The sequence below is a fragment of the Gopherus evgoodei genome, chromosome 10, assembly GCF_007399415.2.
Source record: "Gopherus evgoodei ecotype Sinaloan lineage chromosome 10, rGopEvg1_v1.p, whole genome shotgun sequence".
In the NCBI taxonomy this organism is placed as follows: Eukaryota; Metazoa; Chordata; order Testudines; family Testudinidae; genus Gopherus; species Gopherus evgoodei.
The window spans coordinates 86,252,105-86,268,858 of NC_044331.1; the positions used below are offsets into that span (position 1 = coordinate 86,252,105).

The 16,754-nt window shown below is 42.1% G+C and overlaps 1 protein-coding gene across 1 annotated transcript in view; it reads left to right on the plus strand.

The window, feature by feature from the left end:
• UBE2I (ubiquitin conjugating enzyme E2 I) overlaps window positions 1-16,754 on the plus strand; it is a 39,665-nt gene that overhangs the window by 17,360 nt on the left and 5,551 nt on the right. Inside the window, exons 4-6 of the mRNA XM_030577091.1 lie at window positions 4,180-4,252; window positions 12,581-12,690; window positions 12,862-12,941. Of these exons, the coding sequence (XP_030432951.1) occupies window positions 4,180-4,252; window positions 12,581-12,690; window positions 12,862-12,941 (263 nt within the window). The remainder of the gene's footprint in view (window positions 1-4,179; window positions 4,253-12,580; window positions 12,691-12,861; window positions 12,942-16,754) is intronic.

Below are 16,754 nucleotides of genomic sequence, written 5' to 3' on the forward strand. Positions count from 1 at the left end.
CATCCTTCCTAGGAAGCATTCACATGTTTAATTTTTCTTCACAAAATTCTTTGATTATATTCCCTCCAAAACAAAATTGTCACTCAAGACTCTCATTTTGTAGCAGCCTCCAGCCACTCAGTCCAAAACGTTCTTTTTTTCAGATGAGGGGCTTATGTTTGTTTTACCCTTAATTATATTAAAGGGTGAATCCATAGCCATCATTGTCAGTAAGATCTGTAATTCAGCCAGTGATTAGTAGCTGTCAGTTTAACAGTACAAAGCAACAGAAGGAAACTTTTTTTTTTTTTTTGAGGGTTAACTCAGAAACCCCTTGGTCAAATGACCCCAAACTTGGATCACTAACACTACCTTGTACCTCCATAAGGCACACCAAATTTCAAAGCAATCTGAGTAACTGTTTCTATTTCAATGCACCTAGAAGAGTCAAACTTAGAGCATATAAAATGGTAGGAATGGAAACCTTCAAGCTTCCCCCCTCCCCTCTTTCTGTACCTGCATGCACAACATAAACATGTATGGGAAGGTCTTCACTAGCAACATTAAAGCGCTGCCACAGTAGCACTTTAATGTGGATGTGTAGTCACAGCACCAGTGCTGGGAAAGATTTCTCCCAGCGCTGTGTGTGGTTTAAAAACAAAACAGAACAAAAAGAAACCACCCACCTCCATGAGGGGAGTAGCTCCCAGCACTGTAACACTGTCTACACTGCCACATTATAGTGCTGAAACTTGCAGCGCTCAAAGGGATGTTTTTTCACGCCCCTGAGTGACAAAGTTGCAGCACTGTAAAGTGCCAGTGTAAGCTCTTAGTTTGCTTAACTACTTTTCTTGGTTTGAGTCCCCTAAAGGTTCACTGAGTGCCTTGCACAACTTTGGGTAAAACTTCACTGGTTGAGACCATTTTGACCTGCAGTATATCAGTAGTTTAATCTCTAGCTCTGGACAAAACAAAAGCACATAGAAACTTTTTAAAAAGTGGCTGGTTTTTTTTTCAGGTCTTATATCACTGCAGCACCTACCTCAGATGACCACGAATTTGGGTCACTAACCCCCCGGAAGCACACCAAATTTCAGAGGAATGCGACTTAGCATGTTAAGGGATTTAGGTTGAACTTTAAACAGAAGCTGTGAAACAACCTTAACTATAGTGCTGACATGCCACCATAATAAAGGCATTATAATATCTGTGTGTATTATTCTCTGTCCCATTCCTTACACATCCTAATATTACTTTTGCTTTTTTTGACTGTAGATGCACATTGTGCAGAGGTCTTCATTATCTATAATGTTGCACAGGACTCTTTCCTGAGTTAATAGTTAGTTTAGAATCCTGTAAGGTGTATGAGTAATTTAGTCTCTCCTCTCCAATGTGTATTACTTCATATTTATTGACATGGAACTTCATTTGCCATTATGTTGCCGATTCACCTACTTGTTTAGGTATCTCTGAAGTTCTTCATAGTTCTCTGATCCTAACTAACCAAAATAAATTCGTCACCTGCAAATTTTGCTACCTCCATTACTTGTCCTCTTTCAGGCAATAAATATATTTAAACTTTAGATTTAGTATGGAATCATGAAGCACCCTGCTGTTAATATCTCTTTTGAGTAACCTGAATATTTGAACAACTTGCTCAACGTTACTTTGCAATCAAATTGACATCTGGTTTCCCTTGGTTTCCAAACTTGCAAACCTCAAATTAGTTCTTGGTGCTTATATAAAAATATACGAACCTAGAAGGAAAATCTCTCAGTGAATGAGATTTGCCAACTTAATACATAAATCAGTTATCCAAAATAAGAGAATCACCTATAACAGCAGATAAAGGCCTGGTCTATACTCAAAAGTTAAGTTGACCCAGCTATGTTGCTCAAGTGTGTGGGAAGAATCTACACCTCTTGAGCGACGTAGTTAAGGTGACCTAACCCTCAGTGTAGACAGTGCTAGGTTTATGGAGGAATTTTTCTCTTGACCTAGGTACTGCCTCTCAGAGAGGTGAATTAACTGCTGATAAGGAGAACCCCTCCTGTCACTGTAGTGAATGTCTGCGCTGAAGCACTACAATGGCTTATGCTGCTGTAGCGTTTCAAGTGTGGACAAGACCAAGGCACCTTCTCAAGCATAGTTATGCCCTCACTAGATTGAATAATATCAGAATGCCTTCCTAGCTTTTACTGTTTGTTCTAGAATTCCTTTCTTGATATTCTTTCCTTCTTTTTAGATAAGATTTCACAATGGAAACAAAGTAGTGGCTCTTGTATCCTGTTTCCTTCCAAACTCTGTCAGATATTTGTCTTCTGAGTGCAAGCTCTTGAGCACAGGGATTGGATTGCCTTGTGTATGTATGACATATAGCATCATGAGGTTTTGAACCTTATTGGTGGCCAGAGGCATGTCCACATTTAAATAATAAAATATGTCCCCTGTGAACTTCAGATGAATTAATTTACTTGTTGGCAAACTGAAGTGTTGATAAATCATGCTTATGTGGCAAAGCAAGTTTTAGGTTTTTTCAGTCAGTGCCTTCTCAACTTGACCGTAACTGTATACCAGTACTTGCCTTGTTCATCCACATGAACCCAATAGGTTCACAAGTGCAGCTGTGAGATATTACCGCAATGCTAAAAACTGACTTGTACTCTTAAACATATAATTTGCTGACTCTTAAAATACAAATTCTCAATCTTAGCTCACTATATGAACTCATTAAATAAATTACTGTGAGTAACAAGAAAGATGTCTTTCTGACAAATGATTAGAGTTCTGTATTGGCTACATTTCTTTATGATAATGTACATATCAGCCAACCACAAACAAACTTTGGGATTTCTTATAAAATAGGTACAAAAATCTTTCGCTTCAATGCTCAGATATCATGGTAGGTGATCTTTATAAAAACCTAGATAATGATTGAATTGTGCAGCTGTTCAGCAAATGCCAGAACTCTGCACAATGAGATGGGTATTTTTCAGTTTCAGACCTTACCTGAATCTGTAGGGAGGAGGTAGAGTACATGTACCCAAATTACAACTCACCCAGGATGATGCAGTTCCCTTATTGGTCCCAAAGCTATTGGGGGATTGTAAGTGACCCAAGTATTTAGGGCCACTATCTTGCATCTTACATGGTGCTCCCTAATGCAACACACTGGCATTGGTACAGTAATGGCATGGCAGGGAGACAACCCCTACTGAAGCAGTGACACCACTCTTTGCGGCAGCTGAGTACTCCTTTAGTAATCCCCCTTTGTGAAATTTAGCGAGAAGTGGTATAATTGTAATCTGTATCTAATTCATCCTCCTTAAGGGGTATACCTAAGTAACTTCCTACCTAAATGACAAGAGGCCACATGGACCCAGGTGCAGTGGCAGCAGATAGGGTACTGGGCCATCGGTTTTCTATTACCACTGCAATGTGACTCGGGTAGCTCAACCAACTTCTTCATAGGGGGGTGGCCTGTAAAGACTCCAACACACTAGAGAACGACTCCATGAGGCACCAGCCTGTAAAGATACCTTCACTCTTTCATCAGTGACTGATATAATCGGCACCAACCTTCATGGAAGTTTCCTTGTCTGTATTTAGAGACCTGTTTTCTCAGATGTGTGCCTATGCTGGTCTTTGGCATGAGAGCAGCTTCATTGTTGTTTCTCCTCGGGAGGGCATGCAGTGAAGGTTGGATTGCAACTTTCCTACTGTCACTAAAATCATGGCTGGGTGGGGCATTCTTAGAAACTGAAGAATTATCAGTGATAGATAATAGTGTTAGTTAGGATTGGGATGTTAATAACAGCACAGTAACAACACCGAGGGAGAAATGGGAGACTTCTAAAGAAGAGTAGCTTAAAACAAAGTCTGGGAAACGTTTAATTGAAATTAACTTAGTGCCTTAGAACACAAAATACATTTTAAAGAAGGTAAAAAGTTTTTTAAAAAAACCTAACAATAGGTAGCAGAGGGGCAAGTATCCTATACAAAATATTAAAATAAATGTATATGATGTAGCAGATAGCCATCTAACAGCCCTACTTGTGCTTGAATGGTTTTTTCCCTGGCATGCACCTTTAATTTCTCTTTGTTCTCTGTAGACTATAAACTCCCCATCTATTTTGAAAGTGCTTGGCATACTTTGGGTGTTACCATAATCTAACTAACTTCGCTGAAATTTCCTGACAGACACCATGGGAAGGAGGCTTATTTAAACTTCGGATGCTTTTCAAGGATGACTATCCCTCCTCACCCCCAAAATGTAAGTAAAGTGACAGAATACCAGTTTGTAGTAGAATGGTGTTGAATATGAGTGCATATCGCCATATGAAAAACTACCTGGTAGGGTGGAGCTTTTATAACACTTCATTAATTATCCTGGATGTTTAATGCTTATTATAATTAAAACTAAAATGGTTATAATCCTTATTTTCATGTGTGTTTACATATACATCTTTAAAAAAAATTTTTTCCTGGCTTGCCTCTTTGGAAAGTTTTTTTTAAGAAAGCTGTTCAGCTACTGAAATTCAGGGAGATTAGAAAAAAATCTGTGGGTTTTTTTTTTGTTTTGTTTGGGGGGGTTTTGGTTTGCGGTTCTTTTTTTTAGCGGGAAAGATTTCACATTTTTTCTAATATGGTTCCAGTAAAAAGTCTTAATTTTGAAACTTGGCATAGTTGTCACCGACAACTGTTGCATCTGCTTAGTTTTATATTAAAAATTGTGTTTTGTGCATTCTTGATAGAAAAGTACCTTAAGTTAAGAGGGTAGCACCTAAGTGGAAGCTGTGTGAATGTGTGTGCAGTGAGTGAAGTGCATACTTGTTTCAAAAGACCTCCATAAGCTGAATAGACATACAGCGAGAGCTCTGAGGCTACCTGGCTCCAGATTTTTCTTCATTTGGTTTTTTAAAAATCTAGTTTTAATTAAATATTTAAAGATGGGAAATCAAATTTTCAAATATTAGGATTGTTCTATCCATTTTTACCTTAGCTAAGTTGTGTCCACTTCGTATTTTTCTGTTCCTTTTTCCTTAAATGTTCCAGTGTACTATACGATACACAGGAGGTGCAGCGTTGTTGTAGTAGTAATAATTTTTGGAGTCTTTTCACTTTAACATAATCATAACATTACATTAACATTAATTTGGCTTTTTTGCATGTGATATGCATACAGGACACATTATAGTATTACATAAATAAAAATTATTTCTTTGCAATTTTTTTATCCTACTGCAAACTGTAGAAACCATTTGTATTTAGGATTATCTTTGGTGTTCGTAGTAGTGGTATTTGGCTGCTGAGCCAATACATTCTGCTTTATGATAGCTATATAGCTACTACTGATTTTAATGTTCCAGTATCCATGAGGGGAATTTGTAGGAAAAGCGTCTTTAAAATCCATGGATTTTCTGTCTATGGAGTTCTGTTGTCCCAGCTAAACACTGGATTTCTTGAACAAATTATTTTTCAAATCTATTATTTAAATTACCACATAGGACTTTTTAAAAACAAGGTTGCTGCTTTTTGACGTCTTAACACATTCCTGCCTCAGATGATGCTCATCTCACATTGATGTCAAGATGTAAGTTTTTCCAATTAGAACATAAGAATGGCCATACTGGGTCAGACCAGTGGTCCATCTAGCCCAACATCCTGTCTTCCGACAGTGGCTGGTACCAGGTACTTCAGGAGGAATTAACAGAACAGAGCAGTTATCAAGTGGCCCAATCCCAGCTTCTAGCAGTCAGGTGTAGGAACATCCAGAGCATGAGATTGCATCCTGACCCTCTTGACTAATAGCCATTGATAGACCTATCCTCCATGAACTTGTCCAGTTCTTTGTGGAATCTAGTTATGCGTTTGGCCTTCACAACATCCCCTGGCAATAACTTCCACTGGTTGACTGGGTGTTGCATGAAGAAGTACTTCCTTATGTTTATTTTAAACCTGATACCTATTAATTTCATTGGATGACCCCTGTTTTTTGTGTTATGTGAAAGGGTAAATAATATTTGCATATTCACTTCTTCCACACCATTTGTGATTTATTTTTTTTTAATAAACCATCTTGTCCCCCCTTAATCGTCTTGCCTAAGATGAATAGTCCTAGGCTACATCTAGACTACCCACCATATCAGCGGGTTAAAATCGATTGCTCAGGGATCGATATATCGTGTCTCATCTAGATGCGATATATCAATCCCCGAGCGCGCTTACATCGATTCCGGAACTCCACCAACCCCAACAGAGTTGCGGAATCGACAGGGGGAGCCGCGGACATTGATCCCGCGCGGTGAGGACGGGTGAGTAATCCAATCTTAGATATTCGACTTCAGCTACGTTATTCACGTAGCTGAAGTTGCGTATCTAAGATCGATTTCCCCCCGTAGTGTAGACCAGCCCCTAGCCTTTTTAATCTCTTCTCATATGGAAGTTGTTCCATACTCCTAATTGTTTTTTGTTGACATTCTCTGTTTTTTGCAATTCTAATCTCTTTTTTTGAGATGAACGATCAGAAGTGTATGCAGTATTCCAAGTGTAGGCATACTATGGACTTGTATAGCGGCATTATGATATTTTCTGTCTTATTATCTAGCCCTTTCCTAATGGTTACCTATATTCTGATAGCTTTTTTGATTGCTGCTGCACAGTGAACAGATGTCTTCAGAGAAATATTCATGATGACTCCAAGATCTCTTTTCTGACTGGTAACAGCTAATTTGGACCCCATCATTTTATGTGTATAGTTGGGATAATGAATTGAATGGGATGGTCCTGTAGGCCTGGTCTACACTATGCATTTATACCAATTTTAGCAGCATTAAACCAATTTAATGCTGCACCCGTCCACACAATGAGGCCCTTTATATCAATATTAAGGGCTCTTTTAAACCAGTTTCTGTACTCCTCCCCGACGAGAAGAGTAGCGCTGAAATCGGTATTACCATACTGGATTAGGATTAGTGTGGCTGCAAATCGACGGTATTGGCCTTTGGGCGGTATCCCGCAGTGCACCACTGTGACCGCTCTGGACAGCAATCTGAACTTGGATGCGCTGGCCAGGTAGACAGGAAAAGCCCCGCAAACTTTTGAATTTCATTTCCTGTTTGGCCAGCGGGGAGAGTTCTCCAGCACAGGTGACCACGCAGAGCTCATCAGCACAAGTAACAATGCAGTCTCCTGAGAATCGAAAAAGAGCTCCAGCATGGACCGCACGGGAGATACTGGATCTGATCGCTGTATGGGGAGAGGATGCAGTGCTAACAGAACTCCGTTCCAAAGGACGAAATGAAAAAACATTCGAAAAAATTTCCAAGGCCATGATGGAGAGAGGCCACACCAGGTGACTCAGTGCAGTGCAGAGTGAAAGTTAAGGAGCTCAGACAAGCCTACCAGAAAACCAAAGAAGCAAATGGAAGGTCCGGGGCAGGGCCGAAAACATGCCGCTTCTACGCTGAGCTGCATGCAATTCTAGGGGGGTCCGCCACCAGTACCCCACCCCTGTCCGTGGATTCCGAGGTGGGGGTGGTGGTCTCAGTCATGAGTGAGGATTCTGTGGACGGGGAAGATGAGGAGGAGGACGAGCTTGCAGAGAGCACACAGCACTCCGTTCTCCCCAACAGCCACGAGCTTTTTCTCACCCAGATGTAATTACCCTCCCAAGCCACTAGCCCAGACAACGAAGCCATGGAAGTGACCTCTGGTGAGTGTATCTTTGTAAATATAAAACATGGTTTAAAAGCAAGCGTTTTTTAATGATTGATTTGCCCTGAGGACTTGGGATGCATTCGCGGCCAGTACAGTTATTGGAAAAGTTTAACATGTCTGGGGATGGAGCGGAAATCCTCCAGGGACATCTCCATGAAGCTCTCCTGGAGATACTCCAAAAGCCTTTGCAGAAGGTTTCTGGGCAAGGCAGCCTTATTCCGTCCACCATGGTAGGACGCTTGACCACGCCATGCATGTAGCAAGTAGTCTGGTATCATTGCATGACAAAGCCTAGCTGCGTATGGTCCCAGTGATTGCTGGCATTCAAACAACATCCTTTCTTTAGCTTGCTGTGTTATCCTTAGGAGAGTGATATCGTTCATGGTAACCTGGTTGAAATTCAGGAATTTAATTAAGGGGACAGAGATGGCCATTCCTACTAGGCTGTTTGCCTATTGCTTAAAAGAAATCCTTCCTTGCAGGTAGCCAAGCGGGGACGGGGGGGAAATGGCGCTGAGCTTTTTCGTGTTTGACTAGCAGGGATCTTCCCTGCTACCAGCCACGTGGTGGCGGGGAAGGGGGGTGGATTAGCAGTGATCTTCCATGATACCAGCCACGTGTTGGGGGGCAGGGGGAAAGCAGTCATCCCAGAGAATTGGATGGGGGGTGTGGTTTCTGCTGCTACATGTTAACAGGAAAGAAGCAGCACTGTACGGGATTTGCTTGGTATTTGGGAAAGGAGGGCACTGTGTATATGAAGGCTGCAGAAGCCGAAAGACAATGGCTTACCATGGCCGCATGCGAGCTGAATTCTACTGCCCAGACCTGCGTCTGTGAGATCTGTAACACCAGAGCCACAGGCACTCAATATTAAGATGCAAAATGCGACCTTGTAGTGAAATCACATGTGCTATGTAAGGTGAATAGTGTTGTTCACTGTGAAAGAGTATAAGCATTGTCCTGTAAAATGTATCTTTTTTTTTAAATATTTCTCTCCCCCCTTTTTTTTTTCTTCCCCTCCCTCATGCAGCTGCAAATTTTTCAAGCCTCCCTACTCCATCCCGAAGGCTATCTCAGATAAGGCGGTGGAAAAAAAAGACGCGAGACGAAATGTTCTCAGAAATCATGGAAGTGACCCGCAATGAAAGAGCTCATCTGAATGAGTGGAAGGATGTGGTAGCAAATTACAGGAAAGATGCCAGTGAACGTGAGGATAGGAGGGACGCTCGAGATGAGAGGTGGCGGCAGGAAGACCAGCGGTGGCGGGATGCAACGCTGGGGCTGCTGCGTGATCAAACTGACATCCTCCGACGTCTGGTGGAGCTTCAGGAACAGCAGCAGGGTCACAGAGTGCTGCTGCAGCCCCTGTGTAACTACCTTCATCCCTCACCATGTTCCGTATCTTCCTCACCCAGACATGTAAGAACGCATGGGGGTAGGCTTCGTGCACCTGCCCACTCCACCCCTGTGGACAGCCCAACCAAAAGGCTGTCATTACTTTGAAATTTTTTTTAGTGGCCCTTTCCTTCCCTCCTATCCTCCTCCCAAACCACACCCAGGCTACCTTGTCAGTTCTCTCCCTCTTTTTATAATGACTTTTTAATAAAGAATACATGATTTTTAAACGATAGTGACTTTATTTCCTTAAGCAAGCTGTAATCGAAGGGGGAGGGAGGGTTGCTTACAGGGAATGAGTCAATCAAGGGGGCGGGTTCGTCAAGGGGAAACAAACACAACAGTCACACCGTACCCTGGCCCATGATGAAACTCGTTTTCAAAGCTTCTCTGATGCGCACCTCTTCATGGTGTGCTCTTGTAATCGCCCTGGTATCTGGCTGCACGTAATCAGCGGCCAGGTGATTTGCCTCAGCCTCCCACCCCGCCATAAAGGTCTCCCGCTTAGTCTCACAGAGATTGTGGAGCACACAGCAAGCAGCAATAACAATGGGGACACTGGTTTGGCTGAGGTCTGAGCAAGTCAGTAATGTGCGCCAGCGTGCCTTTAAACGGCCAAATGCACATTCTACCACCATTCTGCACTTGCTCAGCCTGTAGTTGAACAGCTCCTGACTACTGTCCAGGCTGCCTGTGTATGGCTTCATGAGCCATGGCATCAAGGAGTAGGCTGGGTCACCCAGGATAACTACAGGCATTTCAACATCCCCAACTGTTATTTTTTGGTCTGGGAAGTAATTCCCTTGCTGCAGCCGTTTAAACAGAGTAGTGTTCCTGAAGACACGAGCATCATGAACCTTTCCTGGCCATCCCACGTGGATGTTGGTGAAACGTCCCTTGTGATCCACCAGTGCTTGCAGCACCATTGAAAAGTACCCCTTGCGATTTATGTACTGGGTGCCCTGGTGCTCCGGTACCAAGATAGGGATATGGGTTCTGTTTATCACCCCACCACAGTTAGGGAATCCCATTGCAGCAAAGCCATCTACTATGACCTGCACGTTTCCCAGAGTCATAACCTTTCGTAGCAGCAGCTTAATGATTGCTTTGGCTACTTGCATCACAGCAGCCCCCACAGTAGATTTTTCCACTCCAAATTGATTCTTGACTGACCGGTAGCTGTCTGACATTACAAGCTTCCAGAAGGCTATTGCCACTCGCTTCTCCACTGTGAGGGCTGCTCTCGTCTTGGTATTCTGGCATTTCAGGGCAGGGGAAAGCAAGTCAGAGTTCCATGAAAGTGCCCTTACGCATGCGAAAGTTTCGCAGCCACTGCGAATCATCCCAAACCACAAAATTATGCGGTCCCACCAGTCTGTGCTTGTTTCCTGGGCCCAAAATCGGCGTTCAATGGCTAGAACATGCCCCATTACCAGCAGGATCTGCAAAGTGCAGGGGCCCGCGTTTTGAGAGAATTCTGTGTCCATATCCTCATCACTCTCGTTGCCGCTCTGCCGTAGCCGCCACTTCCTCGCCTGGCTTTGCAGGTCCTGGGTCAGCACAGATTGCACGAGAATCCGCAAGGTGTTTACAACGTCCACGATTGTGGTCTTGATCTGAGCAGGGTCCATGCTTGCTGTGCTATGGCATTTGCACAGTTCACCCAGGAAAAAGGGTGTGAAAGGGTTTTCTGCTGCTTTCACGGAGGGAGGGGTGAGGCTGTACCCAGAACCACCCGCGACAATGTTTTTTGCCCCATCAGGCACTGGGCTGTCAACCCAGAATTCCAAGGGGCGGGGGAGACTGCAGGAACTATGGGATAGCTACGGGGTAGCTACCCACAGTGCAACGCTCCAGAAATCGACGCTAGCCTCGGTACATGGACGCACACCACCAAATTAATGTGCTTAGGACGGTCGTGTGCGCTCGACTTTATACAATCTGTTTTGTAAAATCGGAATAATCCCGTAGTGTAGACATACCCTGAGAGAGTACAGTATGCCACCTAAAGGTTTCTGTCCTGTTTCTTCTGCACCTTGGAAATTGACCTGATGTGTTTAGGCTCTTTCTTCAGTTGATCTCCAATTTCATGCTGGTGACATAAGAGAGCCTACCTTTCACTTGTAAAAACATACAGCAGGCATTAGGAGAAATATCAGCTGGCTTGAAAGATTCTGCCGGTATTAATGGAATTCTTCATTTTAAAGATGCGGAATATCTCTGAAACTGTCTTGCTACAGAATCAGTCATCTGTCACTTTGCATTTAAGTCCTTAGAAAGGCAACAGAGGTATTAAAGAAACACAATTTAATTTTAGGGACAAAATTGATTGTACAACCTAAATGGAATAGAAATGTCCTGATTTAAATGCAATTTAAGCATAATTTAAAATTCACTGTTGTGTTCTGAATGCAGTTATTAGTCTTAATAACTAAAGATAAAGTGAAACACAGAAAAAAAAATGATGGAAACTTAAAATGGACAGACTCTTGGCAAGGAGACCTTTTTAAAGGTATTATAAATGTCTCTCTAATGTAATTGGTCCTGCTAGTGAAGGCAGGGGACTGGACTCGATGACCTTTCAGGGTCCCTTCCAGTTTTATGTGAGAGATATATCTCCATATATTATTATATTATATTATTTTTATTATAACACTTGCAATGAAGGGGGGGGGGAATAGGTGGTGAAAAAAGTGCAGATGTGGTCATCCGAGTGGATCTGCTTCCTTATTTTATGAAGGAGTGTGGAGTGTTGATGTAATTAGTATAGCATTTTGGGCCCAGACCATCACAAAACTACTCTAAATAGAGCTTGGTGAAATAGCAAGAGAAACTGTTCTCTGGTTTAAGAGCTGTTGCTTGTGGCAGTGCTTGTTTTGGGAACTGTATTTCGAAGCAGGCTGTTTGTTGTGCTCCTGATCATTTCAGTGCCTATTAATATCCACTGACTGTTCATACAGCAATTTAAACATAAAGAGCGTTGTATGTTAAATATTATCCAGGATACACTTTCAGTCCACCCTATTTCATAGTGGTGGGATCTGAGCTTTGGGAGGAAGCAGTAAAGGTTTGGGTGAGCTGCTTTGTACAGAGTTCTTTTAAGTGATAAATGATCCCCTGTACATTTTCACTGCACTTAATGCCATTCAGCATTAATGAAATCCTCCTGTCTTAGCATGGATAATAGGTAATATTGTTCATTCAGAACAAATTTTGGCCTGGACTGGTCATGTTAATCAGTAATGTGACTGAGATCTGACATGGAGATACAAGTAGACCCAATGAAAGAGGGAGAACTAAAGGTAACTGCGCTGCAGAAAAACTTAATGGATTTTCTGAATGGGATTGTGACAATGGGAGATTGGTTGCCTTGTGGTGTAGGGAAAATGGCCAGCTTTACTAGAAGTCGACTTTTTAAATGTTCTGGTTTAATTAAAGTTGGGCCAAAATCTTAGATTTGCACATAAAGAACTCTTTTCTTCCTTAGGTAAATTTGAACCACCATTATTCCACCCAAATGTGTATCCTTCAGGCACAGTGTGCCTCTCCATCTTAGAGGAGGATAAGGATTGGAGGCCAGCAATCACAATTAAACAGGTCATAACATTCTTCTGTTAAAACTGTACACCTTTGCTTTGTCAGCTGATCCTTTGTGTGATTCTGGAATGTCTTGTGTACAATTCTACATTTTATTTATAGAAGTTCTGAATTGTATATGTTTCATAGTAATATTTACATACATTTTTTTCCCCACATTTTCTTATACAGATCTTGTTAGGAATACAAGAACTTCTAAATGAACCAAATATTCAAGACCCAGCTCAAGCAGAGGCTTACACAATTTACTGGTTAGTTGTTGGGGTTTGTTTGTTTTTAAACACATTGACCAGTTTATAGCTGTTTGTAAACTCTGGGTCTCCATGTGTGTGACTGATGCTTCTAGAAAATAATTTCTGGGTTAGCTTTATGTAGAGATGTTCAGTTTTGTGCTGTAACCTCAATAAAACAACCAACTAACTGAAGTTAAGGTTGAAGGTCCAGTGATAGCAAGGCAAGTTAATGCAGTAGCATATATAGCCCTAATGAGGAATCAAAGTCCCATTGTGCTGTATGGATATGTAAAGAGAGTCCTTGCCCCTAAAGAGTTTATAATCCTAGGTTAACAAGACATAACAGCTGGATGAAATTAATGTGTAGAGGCAAGGGAGAGGAAGGATGAGTTAACAAGTCCTATACAGTAGCTACATGCACAATCATTCCTCATTACATTCCTAACTGTACTGAGCTGGGAGGTTCTATAGCCATTTTGGTCTTAAAGTAGTGGGTTTACAGCTATTTTGGGGGAGTTTGTGCAGTGTATATGGGGCAGCATAGGAAGGAGTATGGAGATTTTAGTGAGAAGTGGGTTTATGGGTCGTGAAGGCTTGGAACTTTGGCAGAATGAAATGGCATTGGATGCAATGAGATTATCAGTCTGACAAGTAGTGTAGGGCTGTAGTAAGAAGGAACATCTCTGAGATCCTTCCTGTCCCATAAGCAAAGAAAGACAGAGGGCGGAATATTCTGAAAGTGAATTTGCTGGCTAGGTAAGTGGTGCGGGATGGAGGGTTTTCTTTGCAGAACATTGTTCCACCTCCTATGGGAAGAGGAGGCTGTATAACTTGGATGGCCTCCACCTTAGTAGAAGAGGGACCAGTCTCCTTGGGGAAAGGCTAGCAAGAATAGTCAGGGGGGCTTAAACTAATAGCAAAAGGAGACGGTGGAAAGAGGGAAGACATGAACACTTAGGTGGCCGAAAATTGAGATATTGAGAACAAAATGAATCAAGGAACCAAAGGACATGAGAGGAAGAAATTCTTTAATTGCCTATACACTAATGCTAAGAGCCTGGGTAACAAACGAGAGGAACTGGAATTGCTCATTTATTAACGTAAATTTGACGAGTGGTATTGCAGAAATCTGGGGGGCCATTCACACAATTATGTTAGGTTATACCATTTTATTTTATTTAGGAAGGATCAAATAGGCAAAAGGGGAAGGGGAGTGCACTGTATGCCAAGAACTGACATAATCTGTTAGTCACTAATGTTTTTTTGAGAGTCCTCTTGAATGCTTATGGATCAGTGTCTTAACAGAAAAAACACAACATGGGGTACCAGCTGATGCCTGCTACAGACCACTAAATCACACTAGGGAACAGAATAACTGCCTCCTTACGTATCTATCTATAATGTGTAGCAGGGAAAACTGAGCTATCATGGAGGACTTCAGTTTGAGAGAGACATGCTGGAGGTCTCATGCTACCAGTACAAAAACATCCGTGGAATTTCTAAACATTATAGTTGAGTTTCCTAACTCAAAAAGTGTTGCAGCCAATGTAGAGTAGTTGTATGTTAGACCTTGTCCTAATAGGTGATGAAGAACTGAACACAGAACTAAAAGTTAATGGTAGATTTGGTACAGGTGCTCGTGGCTTGATCACATTTATAATGTGCAAGCAGAAAAAAGTCCAGACCAGTAATAATATCTACTTAGTGATTTAATAGGGCCAATTTTACAAAGTTGAAAGCAATTATGAACTGAAGCAGCTGGGAGGAAAAATTTAATAAAAAAGTGAATGATGATTGGGTATCATTTAAGAATCCCTTCCTAGATGCCCAAAAAGCCACAATCGAGGAAAAAGGCTGCTGATTTAAAAAAACAAACCTGGTTTAGAGGGGAATTGAAGGCAGTTGAGAAAAATCGTATATAACAAATGGAATAAAGGGGAAGTTGATAAGTGACTGTAAATCAGAAGTGGGAATTGCAGAACATTTATAGGGAAAGTCAATAGACCCAAGGAGAAATCTTTGGCCAGCAGTGTTAAGGACAATAAGTGATGGGGGGGGGTTTAAACATACCATATTGGGAATAAAAAGAATACTGACAAAATGGTATTGGTCCATTACTAGATGAAAATGGAAGAATTAACCATAATAATGCAGAAAAGACAGAAGTGTTCAGTAAATATTTCTGTTCTGTACTTGGGGTGTGGGAAAACATGATGCAGTCTCATCATAAGGTGATAACTCTTTCCTTTCCACTAGTATCTCTGTGGGATGTTATAAGCAGAAGAAAGTTTGACATTTTTAAATCAGCAGGTTCAGATAACATGCATCAGATAGTTTTAAAAGGCTGAGGTGTTTGCTGGACTGTTAATGTTCATTTTCAATAAGTCATGGGGAAGTTCAAGAAAAATTTGAAGAAAATTAATATGCCTATTTTTAAAAAGGGTGACTTGGGAAACTCTAGAGCTGTCAGGCTGACATCAATTCTGGGCATGATGATGGAGCAGCTGATACAGGGACTTCTTTAATAAAGAACTAAAGGAAGGCAATGTAATTAATGCAAATAAACCTGAATTTATGGCAAATAGATCCATGTAAGAACAGCTATACTGGGTCAGACCAAAGGTCCATCTAACCCAGTATCCTGTCTTCCGACAGTGGCCAATGCCAGGTGCCCCATAGGGAATGAACAGAACAGGTAATCATCAAGTGATCCATCTACCGTCGCCCATTCCCAGCTTCTGGCAAACAGAGGCTAGGGACATCATCCCTTCCAATCCTGGCTAATAGCCATTGATGGACATATCCTCCATGAATTTATCTAGTTCTTTTTTGAACCCATTTATAGTCTTGACCTTCACAACATGTTCTGGCAAGGAGTTCCACAGGGTGACTATGTGTTGTGTGAAGAAATACTTCTTTTTGTTTGTTAAACCTGCTGCCTATTAATTTCATTTGGTGATCCCTAGTTCTTTTGTTATGAGGAGGAGTAAATAACACTTCCTTAGGGTATGGCTATACTTGCAGCTGTGCAGCGCTGGGAGTTAAAAGCTGTCTTCGTAGAGCTGTGTAGGGAAAGCACTGCAGTATGGCCACACTGACAGCTACCAACGCACTGTTGTGGCCACATTTGCAGCGGTGTTGGGAGTGTTGCATTATGGGCAGCTATTCCAGCGTTGCTTTTCAAAAGAGGGAGGGGGTGGAGTGTGACAAGGAGCGTGGGGGAGAGAGAGAGAGAGTGGATTTTTGGAGCTGACACTGTGTCAGCTCCCTGCCTTGCAAGTTCCGACCCCTTTCCCCACCCCTCTCTCATTCACTAAATGCAAATAGCCCTCTTTGTATTTTTCCTCACAGACCAGATAAGCAGCTGCTCCGAAACTGACCCCCTCACCCGGCCACCATGCTGCTTCTCTCCTCAAGCAAACACTAGCTGTGGACATTCCAAAGGGATCCCCCTCCCTGCCTCATTCACAGCAAACAGTAGCTGTGTTTGTTTTTTAGATAAGCAGCTCCGGGAGCCCCAGTTCACAACAAAACAAACAGGCATCACAACAAAACAGAGTGTCATCTTTACTTAAAAGCATTATGGGAAGGTTCTGGAGGTCAGTTACAGCGTAATAAGGTTAATCACTGTTTACACTGGCACCCCAGTGCTGCAGCACCAGTGCTGTTCTCTTTATTCCGCTTGTGGAGGTGGAGTACATGCAGCGCTGTAGCCAGGGAGATAGCTCTGTATGTGCCTTGCCAGTGTGGAGGGGGAGTGAGTTGTAGCGCTGTAAAGCCACCACCAGCGCTGTGACTCTAAAGTTTAGCCAAGGCCTTATTTACTTTCTC